Source organism: Haliaeetus leucocephalus, unplaced genomic scaffold (assembly GCF_000737465.1).
Source record: "Haliaeetus leucocephalus isolate CR32 unplaced genomic scaffold, Haliaeetus_leucocephalus-4.0 Scaffold51, whole genome shotgun sequence".
Taxonomy (NCBI): Eukaryota; Metazoa; Chordata; class Aves; order Accipitriformes; family Accipitridae; genus Haliaeetus; species Haliaeetus leucocephalus.
The window spans coordinates 183,968-211,814 of NW_010972487.1; the positions used below are offsets into that span (position 1 = coordinate 183,968).

General features: G+C 36.3%; 1 protein-coding gene across 2 annotated transcripts in view; it reads left to right on the forward strand.

Annotated features, from left to right (window-relative positions):
* Positions 1–27,847, forward strand: part of ZFYVE28 (zinc finger, FYVE domain containing 28) — a 161,954-nt gene that overhangs the window by 103,857 nt on the left and 30,250 nt on the right. For both annotated transcript variants that reach the window (XM_010577248.1, XM_010577257.1), the window contains exons 4-9: positions 1,674–1,876; positions 3,591–3,680; positions 5,611–5,700; positions 8,808–8,909; positions 14,438–15,799; positions 25,632–25,736. In XM_010577248.1, the coding sequence (XP_010575550.1) occupies positions 1,674–1,876; positions 3,591–3,680; positions 5,611–5,700; positions 8,808–8,909; positions 14,438–15,799; positions 25,632–25,736 (1,952 nt within the window). The remainder of the gene's footprint in view (positions 1–1,673; positions 1,877–3,590; positions 3,681–5,610; positions 5,701–8,807; positions 8,910–14,437; positions 15,800–25,631; positions 25,737–27,847) is intronic.

Consider the following 27,847-nt stretch of genomic DNA (forward strand, 5'->3'; position numbering starts at 1 on the left):
GCTCAATAGTGCTTCCTTGGTAGTTGGTAGGAGAAGATGGGGTAATTCCTTCTGCAACCATCCGTAATGAATCCCTGTGAATCCCGTTATCTTTTCTTACTCTAAGGGACTAAGAAACCAGGATCACAGCAATGAACAAACAGTAAAAATGCCTGCCAATGTAGTAACTTCTCCTTGCATTGTTAAAGATGCTTGAGGGAATCACTGAGAGAACCAGTATCTCCTAGGAGAAAAAAAAAAAGTCTCCCTTTAGTCACTGTTTGTGTTACATAAGCCAATGCTTTTACTCTTTCCAAATCAAATTTTCAAAATCAAACTTTCACCGTCTTCAAATCAAACCAACAGGCTGGAGAGACCTATTGGTTTCAGAGAAAATAACATGTGCAGTAATGAAGTATCGCTAACTCATACTACTGTAGACACTGTCCTCCTGTAAATTCATGTAGTAAGGAAGACTGTATGAGCTGTTACAAATATACGCTTATGTGTCCTTGTCAGTGCAATCGCTCCAAGTTATCAAAGAGTAGCTGTCAACAGGTAAGACTTGCCTTATCCATAGTTTCAAATACTGCTTTGGTTGATAAGGGGTAAGGACATGGTCTTCTCCGAGTGCCCTTAAAACATGAATCAATGCATCAGGCTGCTGAGCAAGGGCTGGGGTTGCGTATCCCCCATACGGAGCTGCAGAAATGCCTCCCATCCAGGGGAGTGCAGGGAAGAAGGGAGGGACACAGACCTGCAAATAGAGATTAAAAAAAGGGGGGGGACGACCTACAACTTTGAGACTAGAACCTTGTATATTTTCAGTTAATAAAAATATTTCCATTAATACAACAAGTATGATTTATATCACTGCTTGTTGTCTTTCATATGTATCCATAAAGGAATAAAGCCAGCAGCAGAAATTATTAAATAGCTTGTTTCTAACAGCAAGATTTTTAAAAAGTTTTGTTAAAGTGTTACAGTAAAAATCTGCTTTTAATATCTTTCTGAGCTGGTCAGAGGGAGTCCATGTATAACTCTTGGGCCAAGGAGTCTCTTAAATAGTAGCTTTCAAGAAACTGAAAGGGAATAATCACTGTGACCTGTTTTTTATGTTCTTTCATATAAAATATATTTACAGTTTCTGTGGGAGGCAGGGTACTGATCTAGCTGGATCCCTCGTCTGAAAGCCAGTGTGACCAGTTTTGCGGCAAAAGGCATCACAGTTGCAGAATTTCTATTCTTTTTGTAAGGAATACATTTATTTTACAAAACCAAGCAGTCTAGCCCAAATCAAAACAGTCCATTGATCGTACTTTAGCTGGATTCACATCCCTCTTATGCAAGCAATTGTTGTGCAGATAGAGTATATATCCTACCAATACTTGCTGCCTAACTCGTGGGAGAAGAGCTTAAGTTCTCTTGTCAGCTCTGTGGTTCTTGCACTTGAACCTCCCCCTGTGTTCTCATGTCTCCCTGACTTGAGCTACTCCCTAAGCTTTTATGGAAAGGCTTATGACTGTTGGCGTATCAGTCTTAAATCTTTCACTTGTTTAATAATTTGCAACAAATTGGGGCTAAGTACTGCTGCCCTTGTTCAAAGTATTAAATATCACATCTCGTGCTTTTTTTTTTAAACATAAAAGTAACTTTTAAAATATTAATATTTTCTCTCTTAATGTATTTCATAGTGTTTGGCTGCTGGTTCAATTATTATGAATCGTGAAATAGAGAGTATGGCTATGAGGCCGTTAGCCAAGGATCTGACCCGAAGCCTAGAGGAAGTTAGAAATATCATTCGTGACCAGGCCTTAAGGGATTTGAACCTCTACACAGAAAAAATGAAAGATTCACTCAAGCATTTTGACGTCCTTTTTGCTGAATTTGAATTAAGGTAAAAGATCTGAAGTACATGTGTTGTGAGCATTGGCTTGGCTCCTACAGCTGTTGTGTGGCTTGTTGGTTTTTGGAAGTTGGCTGTTTTGTTCTGTTTTCTTTTTATGGAAAAAAGTGTGTAATTTTTTTATTGTGGTATTTGAATTCCTCAGTAATTTGTTGTATTGTTAGGTTTTTCCTTCCAGTGTAGCAATAATGAAAATTAAATAGCTTTTTAGCAATCAACATTTGCTCTATTCAACTACACTATAATCTTCCATTTGCATACTGGCATATGGCATTTGAGGGAGGTTTTCCAAGATGCAAAAAGAAGCCATAAATCTCTTCCCTTAATGTTTTCTTTATTGGAGGAAAGGTGACAAACAAGAGACTTCTTTAAAAAAAAGTATAATAACAAATAGTCTAGAAATTATGAGGGTTTTTTCTCTTGTGCTTAGAGATACAAACAAGATGCACCCAGTGAATTTAAGAAGGCATATTGAAATCTGATGAAGGAAGAGCTTTTACACAACCCGTAATTAACCGCAGGAACTCGCTGATTTAAAAACTTGTGATTGAAAAATGACTTGGGGGTTTATAGCAAAAATAAAAATAACTGCTTTTGGGGTGAGAAAAGTAACTGCGTATTGCATCAAAGGTCACATTGACCAAGTCTTGCATTGTGCTTCAGAATTTAAGCCAGCTTCCTGCATCTGTTAGATGTTTGCGGTGCTGGGCATAGTTATAGACAGGATACTGGACATATATATGGATCTAATATAATACAGCCATTCCTACCCTAAGCAGAACAGGTTTCTCAGAATTGGGTAGCATTTTAAATTTTTCTTGGGAATAATCCATAGACTGTCTTGTCTCCCGTTACTGTTTGCCCTTCCTCAGTATTCTCTTGTATTATTTTATTCAGGTAAGCAATTTTTTCTGATTCAAAACCTCATCATTATACTGTTACATTGAAAAACATTTTAATTGAAAAAGTTCGCTAAAACCGTGCTTTTAAGTGTTGCTTTGAGTGCAGACACAGATGACAATCAGTAACTGGTTTTTGACAGTGCCTGTGCAGTTTCTGGCCTGTCCATACCAATTCTCTACATACAGCATATTTCTTTGCCATTGTTTTGTAAACAACTTTTTCCCTTCCTGTGTTACTTATCATCTACAAATGACTAAGTAATATGGTGACAGGGAACTTTTACCAATGTTTCTTACCTTGTGAATTAGTGCTTTTGCATGTACTTTCACATAGAAATGAGGCCAACTTCGAAGCCTCCTAAATTGTCTCTTGCTGGGTAACTGAGTTTCACTAATACAACTTCAGGTGAAACCTTTCTAGACAAAATATGCTTTTCAGTCAGGTGTTTTTCCTAAGCAAATGCAGAGTAAACTATTCTATCTTCAAGATGTGGCCATGAAAATCCTTCTAGGACCTAGCTCTCTGTGCCAGACAGTATGGAATTCGGGTTGCTAAATGTATGTAATTATATTTCTAAGTTACTGCTGAGTTCCACTGCCTCAATCTGCAATAAGTAAATCGGCTGCATTTCTTACAGATTCTTACACTGTACAATTTTCATAGTGAGTGCTGTCAAAATAAATACAAAATGGTACAGGAAAGGTTAGGTTTCTGAGATGATTCATCCTAAGTTTGTTTTTATTTATAATCTGATTTGTTAACATACTACTATTTTACATGCTTTATTTTATAATCTTTATAGTTATGTGTCAGCCATGGTACCTGTGAAGTCTCCAAAAGAATATTATGTACAGCAAGAGGTAATCGTACTTTTCTGTGAAACTGTGGAGAGGTAAGCATTTTAGTTAAGTACTAGATTTTACTTTCTGTATTTACTTTCATTATGAGCTTTTGTAGAAATACTTTAACTGTAGTCTTTAAGAAGCATCATAAACACCAGGTATTTTGCTTTTCCAGTAAGTATCCAAGTACAAAGTTAAAAAGCATTAAGCATGCTTGCCAGGTCCAAGCCTATGCTTTTTTGTTTTCTAGACAAAAAAAACCAACCCAAATTTAAGAATCCGAACAATAACAATATTGTTGGTATGCATAGTTATAGATGTATAAATGAAGACTAAGCTTTTAAATAAGCTAAATATGTTTAAGGCATCAAGACTTAATGATATTTCATGCAAGAATACATGGGGAGATGATTCAAATCATCTGTGAACTTCTAGTGATTATCATAAAGAACTTGTAAAGGCTCTTTAAAATCTTAGAGGATTGAAGCTTGACTCTATATGTATGAAGAGATGATGTTGAAAAAAACGAAACCAAACAGTCTAGCAAGTTCTTTTAGGAGTAAAAGTTGATAGGAAGAACGCGAGTTTGTTTGGAATGTACTGTGTTGAACAACTTCCCCCCGGCGCCCCCGTGGCAGAGTAACTGGCCTAGCAGGTGGGCAGTAGAGGGGTACAGCATGTGAAATACCTAGCTTTAGTGAGGTTTTGAGCAGTACAACACTGCTCTCAAAAGGAGACTAGTGAACCGTAGCCTGGGTGGAATTATTAGAGACCACTTGACTGTAAAATGCACTTGGAGTAAGTGTTGGGTTTACTGTCATATTAGGAGAACTTGTGAGGTAGGACCCTGGATCTGGTATGGTTGATACTTTCATTAAGGACTGAAGGACTACAGAGCACACTGCCACAATCTGTAGATGACACCAAGATCAGAGGTGTTTCAGGCATTTTAAAAGACAAGATTACAACTCAAAATGGTCACAAGTAGGAGGAATAACCTTCCATCAGTCAGAGAGCTACTGCATATTTGCCCAGTAAGAGGAAAAAGATGGTTTCTCATTTGCAGCTTTGGATAATCTGGCAGTGGGCTATAGGACAGAACAGGGAATGAGAGTGGGCCATGCACTGATGAGTCCATCTACCGTTAGTACAAAGCAGTGCTTGCTTTGTGGTCGTTTTGCTGTCCACCAACAGTGGTATTGGCAAGACAAGTACTGACAAGGAATAAGAGAAAGTTGTCGTTTCCATCCTTTTGGGGACCAGTCAGATCTCAGCGGGACTAGTGTGCAGTTTTGAGTGTTGTCTTATGCACCGATATGGACAAATCGAAGAAGTTTGAGGACGTTATGAAACTTATGAGGAAATTAAGAAATTGTGAAGAAACCAGGGAAACATAGCCAAGTGAAAAGCCTAAACAAATTGGTTTTTAGTCTGAAAGGGGCTTAAGATATTTGAGAAGTTATTAGAGGACAATGAAGTGTCCGCCAAATATTAAATCCTTAAACTTCAATAATAGTTGCTGTATAGAACTGTTGGGTTTTTTAGTTTGTTTTGTTAGTTTAGGGGGATTAACCGAGATGATTATAGCAAGTTTTATTTGAAAATGAAACAAAAAACTTTCCCTTATTACTTTAAAAACATTTCTTTTACTTCAAAAACTCTAAGTGCCGGTGGTTTTCAGTAATAAGCTGAAGCTTGGCATGAAATAGTAAAAAGGAAAATGGCATAAAAATTAGTTTGATTTTGGATGGCTATAAAAGCTCTAAGTGTTTAAAGATTTTTGTTCTTATATTAATACTTTTTTAAAGCAGAGACTATGATCAGTTCCACACATAGTGGTTTAGATTGTACAAAAATAGTTCACGAGTTACATACTATCAATTTGGTTTGGCTTATAACAATTTTTTCAATTTTTTTCCTATTGAAATGTATTCTTTGAGAGTTTGATCTGTTACTAAATAATTTTATTCTTCTGCTTAGAGCCTTAAGGCTTGGATACCTCACTCAAGATATGATAGATGACTATGAACCAGCTTTAATGTTTACAATTCCAAGATTAGCCATTGTATGGTAAGTAATTTTTTTAACTACGCTCCACTCTGCCTCATTTAAAGATGTATTGAATATTTCAAACACCTTGTTCAGTATTTTGGCATATTTTATTTCACCTGAGTTTGGTTGTACTTTCTTTTAAAAAAAAAAAAATCAAAAAGAGGATTATGGGGAGGGGGTTTTTTTGTTGTTTGTTTTTTTTTTTTTTAAAATCATTACCAGTTTCATGTAGAATATCAAGAGAAAAAAAAGGAAAGAGAAGGTAGAACTCTAAATATAGAAGACAGGAACCTGGAACAATTGATCAGTCATCCTCCAGAAAGAAATTAAAAAATGAAGAACATCGGTCTATGGAATGTCACATTGTCAGAAATATTTTTTGAAAACATGTATTTTGTGTCACTCAAAAATTATATGACCTATGGATACAAGTCTTGAAAACCAAAAATTTTCAATAGGAATTATGTATTTTTCTTAATGACTCTAGGTTCAAAAGGAATTGTCATGGCAAACTGCATTGTGACCACTGAGTTAGGCTTAAATCTTTTCAAGGAAAGTATTAACACGTATAACTTTATGTGTAGGTTTGTGCCGTGTATTGATCACTCAAGACAACTAAATTAAAACAGTGGTTTTGCTTCATGCAGTTTTTGCAATATTGAACAAATCAGATGCATTTTTCCAAATGAGTCTTTTATAATTTAACAGACAGCAGTTTCTCTGGAGTAAAGCCAGCATATTTTTAATATTTTACCATTGTGAATGTTTTAAAGTTAGCTCATATAAGTAGTATAATTGAAGCAAATAAGAAACCTCAAATCCTGAGTGTAATACGCTTCTCCTCAGGAAATCCTTGTGGCCTATTGTTCCTGTTAAATAGGATATTGTCTGTAACTGTCATTCTAAAAGTAATAACAGTAATAATCTGATTATCAAAAGACAACGTGAATGTGGGAACTCAGTTTGAAGCTGCTGGAACACACAATGAAGAAGAATACATCATGACTAACTGGAAAACCAAGGGCGCTCTGGACAATACACCATGTCATTCCCAAATTACAAAGAAGGATGGGGGGGAAGAGAAAAAAGTTAAACTGCTCCTAAGTATCCAGTGGTTTTTAAATAAATCCCTGCCACGTGAAGTTCCACAGAAAAACTACACCATCAAGATAATGGTGTTGTCTGGAAGAAATGCAAGCCTTTTATTTGTACTGTGAAAGGAGACGCTTTTAAATGCAAGACAGATGCAATGCGAAGTTGTCATGCTGTTGCTCTGTGTCTTAATGAGAAGGATGGGTCTGGGGCAAGGAAAAGTGCTGGATCCCCTTGGTCCTCTAATAGCAAAGCTTTAAGGAATACTTGATTTTTGTCTAAGGTTTCTTCTCAGACATCAGTTTACCATATGTGTTCGGTAGTGTATGTTGCCTAGTATGTTAACAGGCGTCAGTGAACTTTGAACCTAGTAGGAAATATTAAGACACACTTTTTTCCAATTTTTACTTCTTTCCATGTTATAACTATATTCAGGGTTTGATTCAGAACTTTCAAAGGTCAAACCTATACAGAGGCCATTTCATAATTGTTCTTTTTGTAGTGCGCTAGCCCACTTCTATTTTTTAAAATTTCTTCTGAGAGTTAAGCTCTACGGAAAGCAAACTATACCTGAAAGCCAGAGGAATGGTGATTTTACATCAGTTAGAAGTTCAGTGAGAGCAGCCTTGAGCCTCCACTCAAAAGAAGTAACATTTGTTTAGGCAGAACATAGGACATGAATCAGCAATAACTACTTTGCTTTGTGGCAGCCTGCTTGTTGAAGCTCAGAAAGCTTAGAAAAATAAAAGTATGTGTCCTTGGTAACAGGATAGTTTGTCTTAAGCCACCAAAAAAATGGGTGACTTGCAAAAGAAGCAACTTCTCTCTCTCTCTTGTCCCCTTTCCCTGCTCCTGCCCTCAAAACCCTAGTCCCCAAAGCAATGTTGATCAAGTTTAGTAGTTGAATTTCTTCGGTCCTCTGTTACCTTGACAATTCTGAACTTTCTGATGGCCATCTTCAAGCCTGATGGGAGACCATGGTACTATCCTGGTACCAGGGCATAAGCTAGACTCTGGGTTTAACAGAAGAAAAAGAGCAGTAATTCCCAGATGGTAAATAGAGTATAAGTGGTCCTGTTTTTAATACTTTGGTGGCATTCATATAACTTGCGACATCAGCTTTGATGAGCACTGACTGTAAGGGCAGGAAGGGGAAAAGGGCCTGGGAAAAATATAAAACCTGCGTAGTCTCGAGTGTGAGAACATGCGATCCATTTGCCTTTGAAAAGCATATGTTGTTTTTGCAGTGGGCAGAGGATTAAACAGTTTTAAGCAGAGTGGTGCCTGGTGTGGGTGGAATCCACTCTCTTGGACTCAGTGCGGTATGATGCAGCAGATACAGTGAAGAAAGTGAATTTTGTTTAATTGCGGATACACAAACAGGTTTGGGCAGTAGTGATTCGATCAGGAAGAGTTATTGAGTTATGTACAGCAAAGTACATGGAAGATTTCAGGATCATGAACTAACCTCTTTCCAGGGAAATTTCTACAAGTGCTGAGTTGATTTAGAAGCATGGCATTACTAAAATGTGGTTTATGTGATTTAGCAAATGTGTTTTATTTTTTACCACATGTTAATACCAGGTTGTATTTATCTTAGAGGTAGAAAAATAGGAGCTGAAGAGTTAACTGTCTTACACAGAAATTATTTAGACTGGAAAGAAAAAGCCTTTTACAAACTCTTTCAAGTCAGTGGACTTCCCCAACTTACTTGATAATCAGTTTCTTGGGTTTTGGTTTTTTTTGAATGGGTCAGCTGCAGCAATGATATAAATCTTCTTCCCCTTATGTTTCCATTGCTTTTTCTCCCATGTTTAAGGGGGAGTGGACAGAGGAGAGGGGATCTTTTTCCTGTTGCTTTAAATAGCATTTAATTCTAACTGTGGGTGAATAAGACAAAAATAAGATGATAATATGTAACTTGAGTGTAGTTCTAATGTTTATGTACAGGTGTTTTTCTGACTCCTTAGTAGTTGCTCTGTGTAATGAAATTTTCATTTTTGTGTGTGTTCGTGCATGTGTTTGAATTACAGTGGCCTTGTTGTGTACTCCGAGGGACCATTAAACTTGGACCATAAACCAGAAGATATGTCTGAACTCTTCAGACCTTTTCACACTTTGCTAAGAAAAATAAGGCAAGTAATAAATGATGGTTGTAACTGCTTCTCTTCTGAAGTGAAAATCAGAGGCCTAAAAAAGAACTCATAAATGCCTAGAAAATGATCTGTTTGCTATGTTAACCATAAACTGCTTTTTTCTTTCATCTGCCTGATAAACCCATGAAATAACTACATGTAGTTTTTTATTTCATGGGAGTTTTCTGAACTTTTCAACTCTTTGTGATAGTTTCTTTTTTTTCTGAATATCATTTTATTACATTTCAGATTTTCCTTATGGTTGGATGATGCCTGAAATACTGAAGTTGCAGTTTATTTTTAGGAGGTCCTGTTTCTAATTAGCATCAGTGTTTCTGTTTAAGTAGGCTTCTTACATTTTCTCATTATGTTATGATGCAATACTCAGATCATTCTTAATCTAATAGAAATTACTATCAATTTTTCGTATTGCGGATCTGTTTTTACAGGATGAATCATTTTCTGTGTGCCTCTTTTCACAGTGCTTCAGTCTTGGTAACCATTGGAGATGTGGGCTTCAGCTCAAGTATAAAGAACATTAAAATATTTTTTTCTTAATTGAGGTCTTTAGAAGACCTATCTGTTACTTTGGAGAAATCAAGCTGTATCTTTAAAGGCTCTTTATATTCAGGTTTTTTATATTCACCCTTAAGGTGTTTTATCTGGGTGTTAAAAAAAACCCCTGTTTTCTAAATCCATAAGTCCTATTATTTTCGTAGAAATCAAATTTATATACCAACTGCAAATTTTTTTCCTAGAAATCTCTACAGAGATAATTTGGCAGAAGTTTTTCTTTCCTGTGTCCAATTTTCACCTGTTTATACATTCCCTGTATGTCATGATGACAGTTTGATGTAAGAATAGTTTTCACGTAGATAAGTTTATCCAGATTAATCTCCTCTCACCCATTAGAGGTGAGGCATCTCCTGAGGGAGAATGCAAGCTCTGTCAGGGATGATTCAGAGAGGAGCCTATTTCTGAAGTTAGCTTTTATGAATATCCAGACCACATCCTTTTGTGTCCCTTCAGGATTTCCTACTATTTCTTTCTAGAAGTGATACAGTTTTATATTTAGGTACATTAATCATATTTATATTGAAATCTCAAAACTGACAAATTAACATGTTTGGTGATTGGGTTTTTTGAGCGATTATGGTTTTATAAAACTGTGTAAAGAAAAACATAAATTGAGGAGCAAAGCTTAAGTTAGAGGGAGGAAATAAACTTTAATGGTACTGAAGCTTAAAAGTCTACGAAGTTTACATTAAAATACCTTATTTCCAATATGTGGCTGTCACAGAAATTTTCACCAGCATTCCACTGGCTGGCTAAAGCCAAAAGAATATTTAAAAGCTGTTATACTTCTCATAATCTGTTCTTCCTGCTTACTCCTTACATTTCACAACATGGAAAATGAAAATCAAGGAAGTCAGTTTATTGTTTAGTCAATTTTATTTTCAATTACACTGAATTTAATGCTTGGGTTGAAAATACATTAGTAAAATGCTTGTTTGTTCAGTAACTATAATTTTCAATACAAATTTCAAAAAATAAAAAGACTTTCAGATTCATTTTTTGAAAAAGTTCTGATACACTTTAAGACTTACGTTTATTCTGTCAACTGAGCATTAAGAAATGTGATTTCAGTTGTCTAGCAGACAAAATTTGCAAAGTGTTCTTACTGAGACAGCACCTATCAGCAACAATTTATGCAAGATGTAATGTGAAACTATCTCTGGCAGTCTCTGAATTGGAGGAATATCGAGGTACTTGAATACTTGAAAGAACTGGGCTCAAAAAGATCCTTTAGTAATATTCTTGAATGAAAAATATGTTGAATGAAAATAACAACGAGATACAAATAAATGTGCAGTTCATGTAGGGTAATTTAAATTACTTCTTTAAAAGTACCTAAGCTGTCTAGATGTTTTTTAATCACAGATTTTTTTTTTAATTTATCAGGCTGCAATTCCTACTCAGTGAGAATGTTCACAAAAACCTATAAGGGAAGATGGAATGAGATATTTTATATTGATATTTCTGCTCCTCATCAAGAATGGAGCATTTTTTCCAGGAGTCTTTCTCCAGTCTCTGTCACCAATAGTTAGGGCATGAAAATAGATTGAAGTAGTCTTCTCTTAAAATAGTTGCATCTTGTATTGCAATTATGTGCCTGTTGTAAGAATACAGAACAACATCTTACTGCAGAATATGATCACATCCCAGTGAATTTCTCTGTAAAGTTCTATAACTTTTAAGCTAACTGAGTATTTTAACTCATGGAGTAACACCAAATATACAGCTGATTATTTGGTAGGATTACAGGTAATTTTTAAGCTATATTACCCTAAAACATCCCTCCTGTTAAAGGCAATGATAAGTACTGTATGTGCACCCACATAATTAAATTGGAACTAGCAGAGGAAAATATCTATTGGCTAGGAAAATTTTTGGTATCCTGTTGGTGGCTGGCAACTTTGAAAACAATAGAGATTGTGGAAGGTCTCTGAGCAAAAGCAGTAAGGGTTCTTGTTTTGGTAAGGTTGAGCAGCAAATGATGACTTTGAATGTTTTAATTAATACCTAAGCCAGGTGCTTGTGTTGATTTTTATTTTAGATGTAAAACATCAGCATTGGTATTTTATACGTCTACCAATGCGTAATTACATAGTACTGTTTATCCCTGTTCCTTCTAAACTAAGACATTTGAACCATTTCTGCCAAACTACTGTAATCTGCCTAGTAAAGTATACAAAGCATATCATCTAGTATATGCATAGATATTTAATTTAGATGCCTGTGACACTGAACATTCAAGCGATAAAATATTACCTATACTATATATACATTTGAGGCTGCTATACAGAGATTTTCAGAGGTGAGCAAACTGGGGATTTCGCAGTACTCCATAATTTTGCCCTTTTTCAGAGCCCTCTGCTTGCCTGGTGCTTGTTTCTGGACCATTACAATTGATGGCAGGGTCCCGATGGATTTTGGTGGTGCAGAATCAAGCAGATTGCAGATCAAGTGGTGCAGAATCAGAGGATCATACCATTTTGAGTACACCGAAACATTTCTGTATCATTGACTAGAAATCAAATGCCGTATACCTGTTGTCAGTGTGTTAAAGAATGTGTGTGGGGGGGTGAAACTCGTATGCTTTTAAGTGTGCACAGTGACTGGGGGAAAACTGGTTAGTTTTTCCAAGGTGGCTGTGTTTTAAAACTTTGAGTTGATTTAAAACTTTTGCAGTAAAGGAGTACCAGTGATATTTGTTATGTATCAGTGTTGGTTTCTCAGTGTTGATGTATCAGGGCAGATCTGGGCACTTTGGTGTGCTGAACTCAGCCGAGCATTGCGGAAGCAGGAGAATGCAAATCGTATTCCTGTACCTGCATCATGTTCTTACAGTGGCAGCTCCATAAGGACAGCTACTTATGCTCTGTTCAGAGCATGAACTGAAGCACAGGCTAGCAGTAACAACAATGCTGTTCTCTGAAAACAGACAATTTAAAATTCTAGTCAGAGTACGAGCAAAGTTAATGAAGGAGGCTTGGAGAATGTGTGAGATCAGTGTGCTTGGGGTCTTGTGGCCCTGTTCTATTTAGCCAAATTTGTTTTTAAATGGACATTTGGCCTCAGATCTTTGAAGAAGTAATGTCTGCACCCTGGATATTGGCAGTAGAGTAAAATATGTTTATTGGTTTTGCAATAGACAGAGTAAATTTCTACTACTGCTTGTAACAAGCAGAGTACATCTTAAGAACTTGCCTTGGTTTTTTTGCCAGTGGCTGTAGCTACCGGAAGAAAAATGTTCCTCATATTTTCAGGGCTCGATTGCCTTCCTGTGACACTATGCCAAAAAGAGTAAAAGCAGGTGAAACCTGAACATGTGCTTTTTTTAAATTCAGTGTTTTCTAAATACTCTGGGAGAAGTGCACTACTGCTGTTAGGGTGGATTGCAGAAGCTCTCTACCTGCAGCTTCTGAATAATGAAAGCAGAGGGAGAAATTCTTTTTTCCATACAAGCACAGCACTTGCTTGGATCCAATGATGAGTTACAGATGCTTCAGCAGAAAGGAAATGAACCATGGAAGTAGCTACAACTTAAACCTTACAGTTTAGTAATGATGCCTGATGTTTAGTTTTAAACTTTTCAGTAGTGACATTTAACATTTCTTTCTGTATACTGGTTGACATTAATTTTATTCTCAATATTTATATAGGCATTTTAAAACATGCCACGTTCCTAATGTTGGCAGAGAATCCTGTATAATCTAATTTTGAGCGATTTGATCTTTTAGTGATAGTACTTGGAAAAATATTTGGGTTTTGAGTTAACAAGTTAAGAATGCGAACCATTGACTGGAAATCAAGGTGTGAGATGTTGAATGTTTCTTTGGAGGTTTTTTTTTGTCCCTTGGTTAGACTGAAGTTACTCTTTTAAGGGAATTCTTTTAATATGTGCATATTATTATTATTACTACTATGCTGGCTGTGTACTAGCCAATTATTTCTAAACACAGGAGGAATAATGGACTCCTAGCCTCTGTTTAAGCAGAAGGTCTTGCTTTTCTCATCCTTTCATTTATGCTGAAATATACTTGCTGGTCTTTGAAAATGTTGAGAGCAGTTCTCGACAGAGGATGTTTTCGTATGTGATTTCTAATTGAGAAGCATAGTGTAAATTAAATTCAGGCCTAAAATCAAATGCTGCTGTGTCTATGGATTTGTTTTAAAGTTACAAAGTACTTAAACATAATGGCCTCAAATAACACTTTGGTTTTAGGTGCTTGTAGTCCTGAACTGCAATACTGAGGACACTTGATAACATTGGAGATGCTGCATGTCTCTAGAAGACATAGTTTAGTAAATACCTAAATGTTTGCTTTTAGGCCTGCCTGATTCTTAACATCATGCGGAAGCTTAACTCCCTAATGACTGAGTTACGTGTCTGAGGCAGGAGAGTGCCAACTTCCAGTCCCTGTTTCAGTGAACAGGCTTCTAAGACATCAGTGGTGCATAAGCACTATTACTATTTTTAATGAATTCCTTTTATCTGATAATATAATGGTGTGGAACTTCTGTGGTACTTTTTTGCAGAATAATTTTCAGAATCTAATACAAAGGATGGCAAATTGGTTTGCTAATCAAAGTCAAATTTGTGAATTAAAAAATTAAAATGACAAAATATATCTAATTGTGAATATCACTTTCACTATAAATAGATAGGGAGGGGGAAAGAACCATTTTTGTGTGTGTTTTGATTTATGTTGGGGCTTAATTGCAAGCATGTAAATAATTTGGTACCCTGCATTTGCATGAGTAATCTCAAATTCAGGTATAAGCAATCACATGTGTTCTGAATATAAATACCAAATGCACCTTGAGTTACACAGCTGAAAGTACTCTGTGCCCTCAAGTTCTAGATTTTTGTATTAACAGTAAAAGTTTTCTTTGAAATCTGTAACATTAGTGCCTCCTATGATTGCAAGTGTAAAGTGATGTGTGTATTTCTTCATTTTCAGGGATCTACTTCAGACATTAACTGAGGATGAACTGCACACGCTGGAACGTAACCTCTGCATCTCTCAAGATGTGGATTTTCCTGTCAGAGCAGATCCTGAAGTACCCTCTGTCATTACACCGGGCATAACTGCGACTTTGCCTGCTAAGGAGCTTTCAGCAAAAGCTGAAAACACAGAGGCTGAGCTGGCTTGTTCTATGCAGTATGATGAGCAGGAGCTGGAACAGCTGAATAGGATGGTACACAGAGTTGGAGATGAAATGTCTTCTCTGCTTTCCCCTCCAAGCATCTGTCAGTCTCCAGCTCACAGACCTAGCCTAAGAAATAGTTCTAGCACAGAAGCTTCACCAACAAGACACCACCTTGACAATTTAACTGATGAAGAGGACAGAGTGTTTTTTATGGATGACCTAGATGGAGCAGGAGAAGCTCTTGCTGGCTTGGATTCAGTAAGTGACACTTTTGCTTGGGTGAATAACCCCTGCCACGATTCAAAACAGAACCTGCAATATAGAGATGCTTTGCTGTACGAGAATGGCCATCAGACAGAGGAAACTTTGCTTTTAAAAGATGCTGAAACTGACTTAAGCAATAATAACAATATTGAAGATAGCAAACAGATGTCTGGCATTTCAGTTCAGAATTCATGCAGCTGTCTAGAAGGTCCGGACTCACAGTTATACCTCAATGGCTGGGATGCGTACGCTGATGATGCAGAAACAGCAGAAGTGATAGCTCACAGGACAGGGGGAATGAAAATATCTGCTACGGTAATATTCAATCCTAAATCTCCCTCTAGCTCAGAATCCCCAGTAACAACTCCGGAAGCAGCTATTAGTTGTGTTCCTGGATCTGCTAATCCATTAGCAAATGAGGAGGAGGATGAATCCCATAAACTCAGTATAGCTGCCACAAACTGTCTAATTAATTCCTGTGTGTGTTGTGGCAGCTGTGAAGACAGCAGGGAGGACAGTGTTGAAGGTTTAAAGACTAAACATTCTGCAGGAGGTGTTGTAAATGCTTCATACACATTAGTAAAGTCTAAGGAAATGGACCATGTAGATGACTTGGACAATTCAGTCCCTGCACAGGAAACATTAAAACCTGAAACTTCTGCTTTGTTAGCAGAAAGAGACTTTGGCAGAGAAGAGCAAAAACTGCCAATCTCCTCTAAGTGCCTGGCACATTCCTCAGGTTCACAGGTAGGGGCAGAAAATGACTCACAAGGAGAAGGAGAAAGCATCTCAAATCAGCAGAAGAAGTGGGAGAAGAGAAAACTAGGTGAGAGAAAATTGGACAACAGTGAAGATGCTAGTAGTGAAAGAACAGCAAAGGAAGATGTAAAGTCAAGATCTAGTTCAAGGTAAGAGCAACTTGATGTTTTGTTAGTAATTTGTGTGTAAATAATTTCCTATATCCTTGTACTTTAGTGAGTGGTGTATAATTAATGTTGATTTTAAAGAAAATAGTGTGTTTCAGGATTAAGGAATTTTTCAATCTACATTTTTTAATGCAAGTAGCTTTTTATTGGACTTCTTCAGCTGTTTTGGAAAACACCTGGAGAACACCTGAATTTTAATTGTATATCTCTGTCATTGAAATCAAGTACACTAATCTTAACCAGTTTAATGTAACAAAGAGTGCATTGCTGCTATAACATTACTTGCGTCATTACCTCTGTTGTACTCTGCTGTTTTGCAGGAAAAGTGTGTCTGGCAGATACTAAAAAGTTAACTTCTACATAAGTGCATGGGATTAAATTGGGACCTAAACACATTTTACCTTAGCTTCATTTGAGAGAATGGGCTTGATCTGATCGCGCTGCCTGTGGCCTCGAGTGTATTTGTGAATGTCTGTGTGCTGAATGAGCCTAACAGAGTGCAGAAGCAGCTTTTAAACCTATTAGACCATTTCAACGAAAGCTGATAGAAAAATAGAGGTCATGGATTAAGGTTCTACATATTTAATTATAATAAGGAACTAGATAACAGGGAGAGACCATAATAATAGTTATGTTAAAGAAAATGCCATGCTTCAGCTCAACTTTGATTAGACATTAGGGATCCTACACACATCAGTAGGAAACCAGACTTCATTTTGTTTTACTGTTTTGTAGTAAGTGATGTCCTCAGTTTCCCTGAAGTATTAATATAATAAAGCAGAGGGAAGAAATTAAATACAGGTTATTGTTTTCCGTATTCCTGTGACAGCTTTCTTCCTTTGTGCCTTACTGTGTCAGTACTGTGGAGGTCGTGTGTGTGATGCAGCATCTTTTTGTTATATGTGTATGGAGTTCAGGATAACACAGTGTGGGTAGCTTGAACCGTGAAGCATTACCACAATATAAAGGCTACAGATATAAACAGTTGTTTAATAACATAATAATTGAATTATGAAATATTTTACTGGTAGTGGAAATAGAATCAAGAGTTCTTTGCCCTGGAGTTAATTCCTCTGACAGGTTAAATGCAACTTGGCGTGCACAAAAGTTGACTTTTGAGAAGGTACTTTTATCTTCGTCATTCTGAGTATTTGCAATCTTAAGCTTGTAAGTATGATCATGTTCAAGGCTTTATAACAGGGTTTCTGAATGGACTTCATTTTAAGAAGTAATTCACAAATCCCTTTGATATTTCATGCTTTTGCAACGCTTCAAGTGGAATGAATATTCCTTAAAAGTAATTACTGTGTGTTTAATTAGTGTCCTGATAAATTATACATAATTTACAAAACTCAGATAATTTGTCTACTAATTTTTACCTTGGGTAGGATATTAAGTGAAATTTGTGAGAACAAGTCTACAAAGTATAATAAGAAAATATATGTAAGCTTCTTTTTCGGCCTCCCACGGTTTGTGGATGTAATAATGTCTTCTCCACATACTTGTCCAGTCTCTGTTAATATTCTGTTAAAACTTTGTATGAGAATTGTCCTTTTACAGAGAGTTCTGTAGGTCCATTTTCCTCTGTGTCCTTTTGTTTGCTCTGGACCTGGCTCTTAAGAGCTTTGAATAGCTCCTAGTTCCTGCCTGGCCTCTCTGCATCGGTGGTGATTTTGTAGACCTCAGTGGCTCTTTGCCTATGTGGTTACTTTTTCAGTTGTAAATTCACAGCCTACTTGATCAGAAGTTGTCCATAGCTTTGATCATTCCTTTTGTCTTGCTCTAAATCTTTTTCAGTTACACTATTTCCTCTTAACTATAAGTGAATCAGAATTACACTTACTCAAGATACGAGCAAACCGTGGATTTGCACAGTGGCATAATTATTTTCGGTTAATTTTCCAATGGCTCCCAATATTTGACTTCATATTTTTTGCCAAGTGGCGAGCTGATGGTTTTTTTGAAGTTGTCTGCCAAAGCCCCAGGATCCTGCTTTGTGAGCTCAGAGGCTGTTATTTTGTATCTGATGCTAGAAGTGTTCTGTGTTTACCAATTGAATCTCATCTTGCCATTTTATTACCTGTTATTCAGACATTAAGATCCTGTGCAAATCTTCAATCAGCTCTTGTTACTATTACCCTGAATAATTTTGCACTGGTAGCAACGTCTCAGATCTCATTGCTCTCCTCACTTTTGCAGATCGTGTGTAAAAACAAAACCCCCAGGGTCCTAAACAACTTAAGCAGTGACTTCCTGCTCTTCTGAGAAGTAGTTATTTAACAGCTCCTCCCTATTTACGCTTAGGAATTATTTATCCATTTTGGGCCCCTTCCTCTTATGCTGTAGCTCCTTAGTTTTCTTAAAAGCCTTAGTGAGGTACTTTGACGGAATCTATTTGGAAATCCAGAGGCTGCCAGCCGAGTCACCATTCTTCACAAGCTTCTTGACCCCTTCAGAGAGCTCCCAGGAGGTTTCCCCTGTAGAAGCCATGTTACTCCTTGCCAGGCAGACCCTCTCATTACTGTCTACCTATTTTAGCTTTTGATATATTCTGTTAAGTAGCTTGGTATGAACATCAGGCTCACAGAACTAGAGTTGTTTGAATCCCCTTGGAGTCCTTTTTATTTTTAAAGATTGCCACCTTTAAACTCCAGGCATCATGGAAGTTTTAAATGAGAGGTTAATAATTCGTCTGATTCATTCTTGAGTTCTAAAATTCTTGAACCAGTTAGTGGGTTTTGTCTGTTTTCATCATAGCTTCTTCCACAGTTACTTTGTTGATTACATCTAATTCTCTGTATTTGTTATTGAGACTGCAGTACATCTGTTATTAATTGGCAAATACTCCATCTTTGCAGAAGTGGAGAAATAGGATGGAGGTATTTTGTTACTAGTTTGTTGCTCCTTTATTTGGAAACATTCTAATATTAACTCCTTCAGTATATTCTGAGACACACAGATGCTGGGGATCTACTGAGGATTAGATTAAAAACTTATCTGTATAGATCCTTAGTTTCCTCATATATATAGATTCGGTTCTTGCCTCTGAATCACGAGTCACGTTATCACTAGAAGAGATAATTCAGTTACAAAACAGAACTTTGTGGACCTTTTCTTACTCATGCTGCCTGGGTGGTGACTAATCACTGCTTTTCAATGGTATTTTTAAATGGGAAGATCGTATTAAGCTTCTGCGACTGCTCCCTATTACATGCTTGTGAATGCCAACTTAACCATAGGGGAAATGTTGGAGACAGTAGATTATTTTCAGAATGATGGACCCATTAGCTAGAACAATAAGCAATCTAATATACATGAAATAGCTGCAGGATATGCTCATTCATCAAATTGATAAATGTATTTACTTTCTAGTTACTGTAAGTCACCAACCAGGGAAAGAAGATTTTCTTTCCCTTGTCTGAATCAAGCAGCTGTCAAATGTGTACATTATGATATAAACTGTTTCTTTCAGTAAATCAATTCTTATACTATGCAATATGGCATTATAGGTATAATTTCAATGATCCAATCAAGTTTACTGTAATTAATCTTTAAACCTGAAATACCTGGTATTTCAGGCTTCTCCATCTAGCCTCAATATTCAGTAGAGTTCAGAATACGGATTAAATGCTCTTCTACTTAAAAACATGTCAGTACCCAAATCTTACTACTTTGGTTTTTAAGTCATAGCTGGTGTTATGTCTTTCTCCATTATTTGCTTTTAAGTATCTCAGAGATATAAAACACCAAGGGCACTGAGAGTCTTGGGCAGCAGCATTAACAAGATGCAAATATGAGAGAAGTGCTAGCAAAGATGTGTAGTCAGTATCTGATGCGCTGAAGGGACAATGTGATAAGTAAAGGCTGTGATGTAGCAAAACAAACTGTTAGAGGGGGGGAAATTAAGAGTAGTACAGAGGATGATAAAACTATGACAAAGCAGCGTTTGGTGTGTTGGGGTAAAAAAGGATGTAACACCAAAACAAAGCTTTAGATCTGTATCTAGTATTTCCTTCTTTTTCAACTGGAAGCAAGCTATACAGATTTTCAAAATATTTATTCTGTCATAGTATTCTGCTAGCTTTTTCCAAGGGGGAAGAAAATTACAAAGAGTGATGATCAGTTTTTCTTTGGTGTTTTGGAAATACTTGGCTTTCTGTTCTTTCCAGAGTTGAAGAGTCTTTGTAAAACTGCTAATTCTTCTATGTGTTTTATGAAGTTTGGCAGCTTGTTTCATATTGTCATGCAATGCTAGTGTTTTCATGTTTTAGTCTTAAATACCTGGTTGTGCTGTGTGTTTATTTCTCTACATACTGACCTTAAAACAGTTCTGATATAAAAAAAGGATTCTTTATCATAGTTTCTCTTCTTTCCACTGCAGGTCCATTATGTCTAGCTTAAATTATACTTTTTTTTTTTTGCCACTTTCCTTGATCTATTTGGTGAGTGTACTCTTGATGAAGCCTTCTACAGTGTACCTGAGAACTGGCAAAAGGAGCTGAAATTGGTAGCGGGGAGATCTTCTTATCTTCACGCTTTCTGCAAGCTCTAGCTTCTAGCTGTGTCCATCGGCTGTTAGATGCTGGCACTGTTTGCATTTATTTGTGGGGGCTTAAAGAATAGAATATTTTGCCATATGCTTTTGCAGTGTAAGGAGGATGAATGAGGCATCCTTGGAAAAGCATGTTTTGCTGTTTGCTGATCTGTATTGCGATTCTAGAATAAGATGAATAATTTATTCTTCCCCAGCTTGGTATTCAAGTTGTCCCATTTATTAGTGATGCAATTCTGTAGTCTAAAATTGTATATATTGTAATATACTTACGATACAGACTATTGTAATATATAATAGATTTAAAATTTTATTTCCTCAGCATATTAGAATGAGTGTATAAAAAGATGAACACCTGTTTTATACACTTGGTTGTTAATTCAGATTTTTCTGCCTGTATTTTCTTTTGTTCACTCAGCAACATGTGACGTGTGCACATGTTCAGTACTGCAACTTTAAGATAAGTCATTCCACCTTTATAAATGCATGGGAAAGAAGCATTTGTATTTTTGGGATGGCTAGCACTTAACATTTTAAAAAACAAAACCAAGCTGACATTACCTTTATAGTTTGTCTTTTAGTTTATAGCATTTGATTCTATAAGTGCTCCTTTATCAAAACTAGCTTAATTGATATTGCAATGCAAATTAACTTGATTAAATGTCTTAAAGTCATGCTTTCCCTGTAATATTCCCATCACAGTAAAACTTGAGAAAATTGTGTCTTTACATGGCAAAGTTGCCTTTTCCATAAAAATTAGTGGACAGCTGTGCATGTTCACATAAACAAAAACATGTCTGCTGAGTGTCTTGTATTGATTAGTCTTTTAACCAGCTATTTAGGAGTAAGAAAACTTCTCATCAGCAGGAATGAAATAGTTGATTAGGAACAAAATATCAGCCTTTCAACTGCGAAACTTCCCTTAAGCAATCCTTTAGCTGGCTGTTGATAGAAATTTCTGTTCTCCTTCTTGTATTCTGTTTCTTTGTGCAACTGGCCAAATTCAGATTCAGTATAAATGAATTTTTTTCAAGCCCTCCTCCCCTTCTTTTTAACAATACAAGTCTCGAAAGTGCAGTGTTTGACCTTGTCTGTTGAACACTGATTTTGTGTGGTATCCAGTAACATGACTGCTGTTATGAAGCCTTAGCATGCAAATAAAAGACACCAGTGTTTTATACCAGCTTCCTTTTTACTAGGTACATATATCAAATGCAGCAACAGTGAACTGTATTAACTCTCAACATACAGATTCCTGAAATGAGTATAGGAGGTAAAACAGTTTCAAAAGCCACTTGTTTGAGTAGATTGGTGTAGCTGACACATGAGGCTTTAGAGTTAGCTGTCATGTAGCGAGATAGATGGAGAAGAGTAGATCTGTGCCAATTAACTAATGTAACATGGGATGTAATTGTAACTTGAGTAGTAACATTCATGAGGAAACCATCCCCTGAAACAACCAGAGGTTTAATTAAATGTAAGAGGCTGGAAACACATTCCAGTAGAAAAGAGCACACAAACCAGGATAAAGGTGGCTGTAAGTTTGTTTTTCACTTAGAATAGTTACAAAAAGTGGCCAACAGCTTTAAATAAGTGGTCGGTTAGTTCAGGCTGCTAGTATGAAAAGAAAAGGCTGTGAAAAGAGGCAGCCACACCACCCCATGTCACTTTGGTCTGTTGCTTCAAATCTTTATTCTATATTTTTATCAGAAGTGCTGAAGAATTCTGTTTGATGAGTGTGGATGGTGGTTTTATCCCGTGCTAGAATGTAATTTTTAAAATAGCACTGTGGGTGTTTAAGACCTCACAAATGAAACAAACTTTTGCCACCTTACAGTTTAAACAGTTCCATGAATGCCAATTCAACACGGTATTAGTTTCAAATGAGCATGAGATGTGGTGAAGTTCAAATTACCTGTGGGCTGGTGTGGGAAGAAAAGGTTAGCTGCTATCAGCTACAGAATGTGTCTATATGCACATACCTTCTCTTCCTATAATTGTGCTAATGAACATGTGTGCTGAGCTACTGTCAGCTGATAACGGGAATCATTAGTTGGGAAAAGCAGGTCAATTCACCTCAGGATCTACCAGCATCTTAGAAAAACTGAGCGAATCTTCAGGCAGACGCTAATGAGAAGGAAATTCTACAAAGAGGTATCCTGAGTCTATGTGTACTCAGAAGGAATGCACTGAGTATGTCAGGAGTCTTTTTTTGTTTCTTTTCTTAAAAAAAGCTATTTAGTATAACATTGAGAAGGTATAAACCAGAGTTATCATTATTGGATTCCCATTTCTTGGAACTAAATAAACACAGAATTTCTTATCTGAAGAGTTACGGCCTGAATATGAACCAGAAATAAACACTGTAAATAATAGATATTATTTCTGGTACAAAAATTCAATCTGTATTGGTACACAGGAGTAAGAAAAATGTTACATGTTGTAATTGCCTACACTACACATCCTTTATTACAACAAACTAACCTCTGTGAGCATGGTTTGTGTCAAGTGTGTCCAAGCAGTTTATGTTGCCAAATGATGACTGACCAGATGGATATCTAATCCTGAAATCAGTGGATGGCTCAGCATGGCCAGGTTTATGCACCAGGTAAAAGATGGAGTTTATGAAACAGTTTAGAATGGCAAACAGCATAAAGCCAAGGCTTAAAAAGAGATGAGAAAGTGGAGCTGATGAGAAGAAGTTATGCTGATAGCGACTATTTAGAGGTGAGTCAGGATTCAAATGAGGGGAAAAGTAGTATGGAGAAGAGGTATGAGGTGAGGCTTATAAGCTGATCAGAGAACGTCTGTGAAGGTGAAAATAAAGATAGCATTGAGATTGTTGATAATGTAAGCTGGTTGTGTACCGTTATGTTCAGAGGTTACTCATTACATTTTCTTAAAGATCAAGGTCCAGCACTTTGTGCCACCTTTATCGGTTTGTCTTCTGGCTTGGACTGTCCACTCCACAAAGTCAGCTCAGGATAGAAAGTGATTTCGTGACTTGGGACAATGTTGACAATAAATAAGATCTGTTTTTAATAGAGAGATGGTACTTAGGGTGGTGGTTTGTTTGGTTTATGTTTGTCTAGAGTGTTTAACTCCCCAAAAAAGTGTGCGAACTTTAATTTCTTAGGAAAAGTGTTAGCCCTTTGGATTGTGCACAAGAGCTGAAAACCTCAAATTCTTTAAAACAAAACAAACAAAATATCTAGAAAACCAAGAACCTCAGAAAATTGCAAGTTCTTAAAATATTTTCATAATTTTGTTTCATGTGCTATTGGTGACTGAGATATTTTGACTGGATTTCAAATATATCAGGCAGAGCTTCACAGAAAGCACTGAAGGACAGCAAACCTGACATCTTTCAGAAAAAGTCTTACTACCCAAATCAACTGACAGCATTGTTACACTGGAAAAAATCTGGAAATGGCAGGGAGGTGAGAGAGAATAAAAGAAGGTGCTGAGTTTGCTAGTTGCTCTTGTTTCCTGGTTCTGCTGTTCAAAGAATACTTTATTCTGAACAATACATTTCATCTTTGCAAGACAGCTTCTCCTGCTCAGTCATGCTGTGAAATCATATGCTAATGGTTTTTTAATATCATTTAGCTGCCATAAAACAGATAGTAAAAGTACATTTTAGTAGCATGACCGTATTGTAAGATTGGATGGGTAAAGGTGATGAGCTATAAAAGAGTAAGCCTTTGTTTAAATGCATATATTTCTTCATAATGAGCAGAATTAGCAAGGGAAATTATATAAAGCGAATGAAAGTTAAATAGATTTTTGTTCAAGTCTAAAATTATTTTCCAGTTGTGACGGCTCTCCTTTCAACTAAAGCATAGTACGCTTGGGATTTATTTTCAAATTGGCAATCAGAAATTAAGAACATGAAGGGGTACATTTTCCAAGTGATTAGTGGGAGGTATGCAAACAAATCCTATTATTTCTTAGTGGGATTAGAGCACATACCTTCCATACGCTGCTTTGAAGAATTCCCCTTAAGCATTCTTCCAGACTTCTAGCTGCAAAAATACCTACAATAGTAAATTCGGTAGCAGGAAAGAATTTGGAACGTAGCTGGTTTGAATATGTACCCCGCATACTCCTACAAATCAAAAGAGCATAAAAAAATCTGCTAGTAATTGTGGAGAAGTAAGGTGAAATAATCCTGACCTATATAATTACATTTCTTTTAACTAAAGATATTTCTTAGGTTTCTCTCTGCTTTGTCCAAAGGTTTCTGTTGACTGAACATTTGAGTTCAGCAGGCTTGAATGATTCTTCTGCACTGCCTAGAGCCAATACAGCCGTGATACCTCTGCTCAAGACCACATATTTTCTTATCTAGTATAATTTAATTTTTTTCAGCTTGTAGAATTTCTAATAGCTGAGATGTAAATTGTTACTGAAACAAAAAATTGATCTTTCCAAGACAGTTCTGTAGTGCTTATGAAACTATTTTTACTCTTCTAACCCTAGTTTATGTTAATAATATGATGCAAGATCTAAAATGATGTTTTTATTTAAAGGTTTTTCATTAGCCCAGGGATGCCAGAGACAAATCATGTACCATTCATTTAAATTATTCATATCCTTTTACTTAGTAGCTAGTGGACTTCCTCTAGTGAAGTGTCAGTGGTTTGCCGTGGGACTGTTCCTTCCTGCTCATCTGTTTCTTTAAAGGACAAAATTTGAGGTACATATATAGCAGTTATAGGGACTGAGCACATTCAGGGTAAATGTATTATCTTTATCTCCTTCACTGAAGAGTCAGCTTTCTGCTTCCTCACAGACTTTTTCCTTCCCATTGGAAGGAAACTTAGATCAAACTTGTCACGATATTTCAGTTCTTGAAGCTTATTGTTTAGGGTGCCTTGGCTTGAAACACGCTTTGTGAACTTTTGGGTTTGTTATATCTTTGTTATAAGATCAAACCACACTTAGCAGCATGGGCACGCTATTCCCTCTATACCCTATGGAAATGTGAGATCCTCAGTTCTTTCCTGAATGTTGTAACTGTATGGCATGAATTAAATTGAAGATTTTTATAAGATGTGTGCCCACTGACTTTGCTAAATTGTCTGTCCTTTTTGGGAAGAAGACAGAATAGGTTTGTATCATTTTCTGAAGAGCAAAAATACAACTTCTGGTTTATTCTTATTTCTGTATAATCCATGATAAGCCATGAGTTATCACAGTGCTCTGTTTTTTACCTTTGTTTGCTTCAGCAGTTCATTTTGTTTCCATATGTTTTTTCAGTTCTCAGGATGGCTTACGTGATTCCCCCCTCAGCTCCATCTCCAGCAGTGACTATGAGAGTGTTTCTGTCACTACATGTAGTCTCTCCAGCATATACGCTCTGAGGTAATAACATCACTTCGCAGTCAGATTTGACGAATGGTATTGGGTTATGCTTGGTTAAAATTTTTCATTGAATTAACAATCAAGTGACAGCAACACTTCTGAGTATTCTTCCTTTTGAACAGCAGGTGCTTTTTTTTTTTCCTAGCAGTTTTCTTCAGTGCTGTGGCAATTGACAGGCAACTATTTATAGAAAAGTTTTAATGCATACAGCAATTAATTATATATGTCCATGATCTCGCTTTTATTTGTCCATATAGCATTTCTTAAGAAAGATTTCAGGTTTTAGCTTGAAAAGTACCAAACGTTTGTGTTAGCTAGGTCTTGGCTGTCTAGAAAACATATTTTTTCCATTTTGTTTTGCATAGTAAAATGAGGGGAGTGTTCCAGTTAACAATAATTTAATTTCCACAGTGTTGTTGGCCAAAGTTGGCAAGAATACGAATTTATATTCTCTTCTCCTGAAAATGCATGAGAGTTTTAACTTCAGTTAGTTTTGTTCAGAGCACTTAATGGGAATAATTGAGCAATAAAGTTCAGGGCAGAAAAACATAACTAAAGCAGAAATGGGAGTTCTTTGTTTTTTCAGTGTTTGCATAACATATGTGTATGTGATGTATTGCATACCTTCTATGCAATAACATTTTTACTCTGGTACAGGCAGATTGAAATACCACTATTTCAGTCGAGGTAGATCTGCTGCTGCTTCTTGTCCTCCCTTTTTCATCTGTTTACTTCTACCCAACACTTCATTTGAACGTTAGGAATTCCAAATTTTGTCTAGTTTGGGGAGTAGAAAGAGGGGGTAAAATGTCTTTTCTAATAGTGATAGAGGAAATAGTGCATATATATTTTCTTTTTTTAGGCTGTACCCATCTTCAGGCTCAATTTTTTTAGAGTTTCATATTTTTAAAGTAATGGCAGAAAGATGCAACTAAAACTGTTTTTCATGGTTTTAATTTTGAAATACATTTCCTTTTGACTGTTCTTCAAAAAAAGCCCAATTTACCTGCATGCAACAGTTGCCCTCTTCTAAATGCTGTATACATCAAAGACTGTTTCACATAGGGCTGTCTGAATGGACAGTAGAAGTAACCTCGGTTATTTTTCAGGAATAACTGGAGCAGTAAGCGTAGGTCTGTTAGGTACATCACCTCTTTCCAAGGCCTTACTGTACTGTGTTAGTATTGTAGTTGTTCCTGTATTGATGCTTAGGTAAATTTGATCTGTCTTTTCCCTTTTTTAAAATTTTGTTTTGCTTGAAGTTTGATTTATAAGGCAGTACTTGTACATGTGCATTCGTGCACTTGTGCACTGAACTATAGCATTGTATCATCCCTAGGTGTCATGCAAGAAATCTAAGTTGCCTATTTTTCTGTATCTGATTGATATTACCTAGCTATTGTAGTTTATGATCCAATAAAAAAAAAGCTAAGTGCCCACTTGACTATACTGATATGAATTTCCCTTTTTGAAATAGTTTAAAAAAAGTGTAAACTCCTTTTAACAACTTAATTTAATAAAATAAAAGAAGGAAAAAAAAAAGCTCAGAAGTCTGACTTCTTCACAGTAGTATGTTCCTAGATCTGTGTGCATAGAAATGTAATATTCTGTACATCTGTTTGTATTGTATTTTAGAATGTTATTTTTAAGGGGTTCCCCTGTTCTTTTATCTTGTATTACCTAAAGGATTTTATTTGGCTATTAAACAACTTCTGTAGAGTTGTATCATTTGTTTACTACAAGCATGTTCCTTGCAAAGACAATCTCTACAAATGTTCTTTTCTGAAATAACTAAGTTCTCCCTGATGTCATGTGCATATCGGAAATAACAACTAAGTTGGTTTTTTCATTGTTTCTTTCTTCCTCTGAAATATGCCATTTTAATGTACCTAACTTCTTGCTGTTTTCACTTAACAATTATAAATTAAAACGTAATATTTGCAATTTTCTCTGAAAAATAATTAGCTAAACATGGAATTCTTGAAATACATTATTTTGGCCTTTCAACCTCCTGTGAATCATAAACAATTCTTTTGTGCTGTTAAATAATCAATACTGAGGCTGACAGTTGTGTTGTCAGATTGCAGCACATTTTGGAAATACCCAAGTGC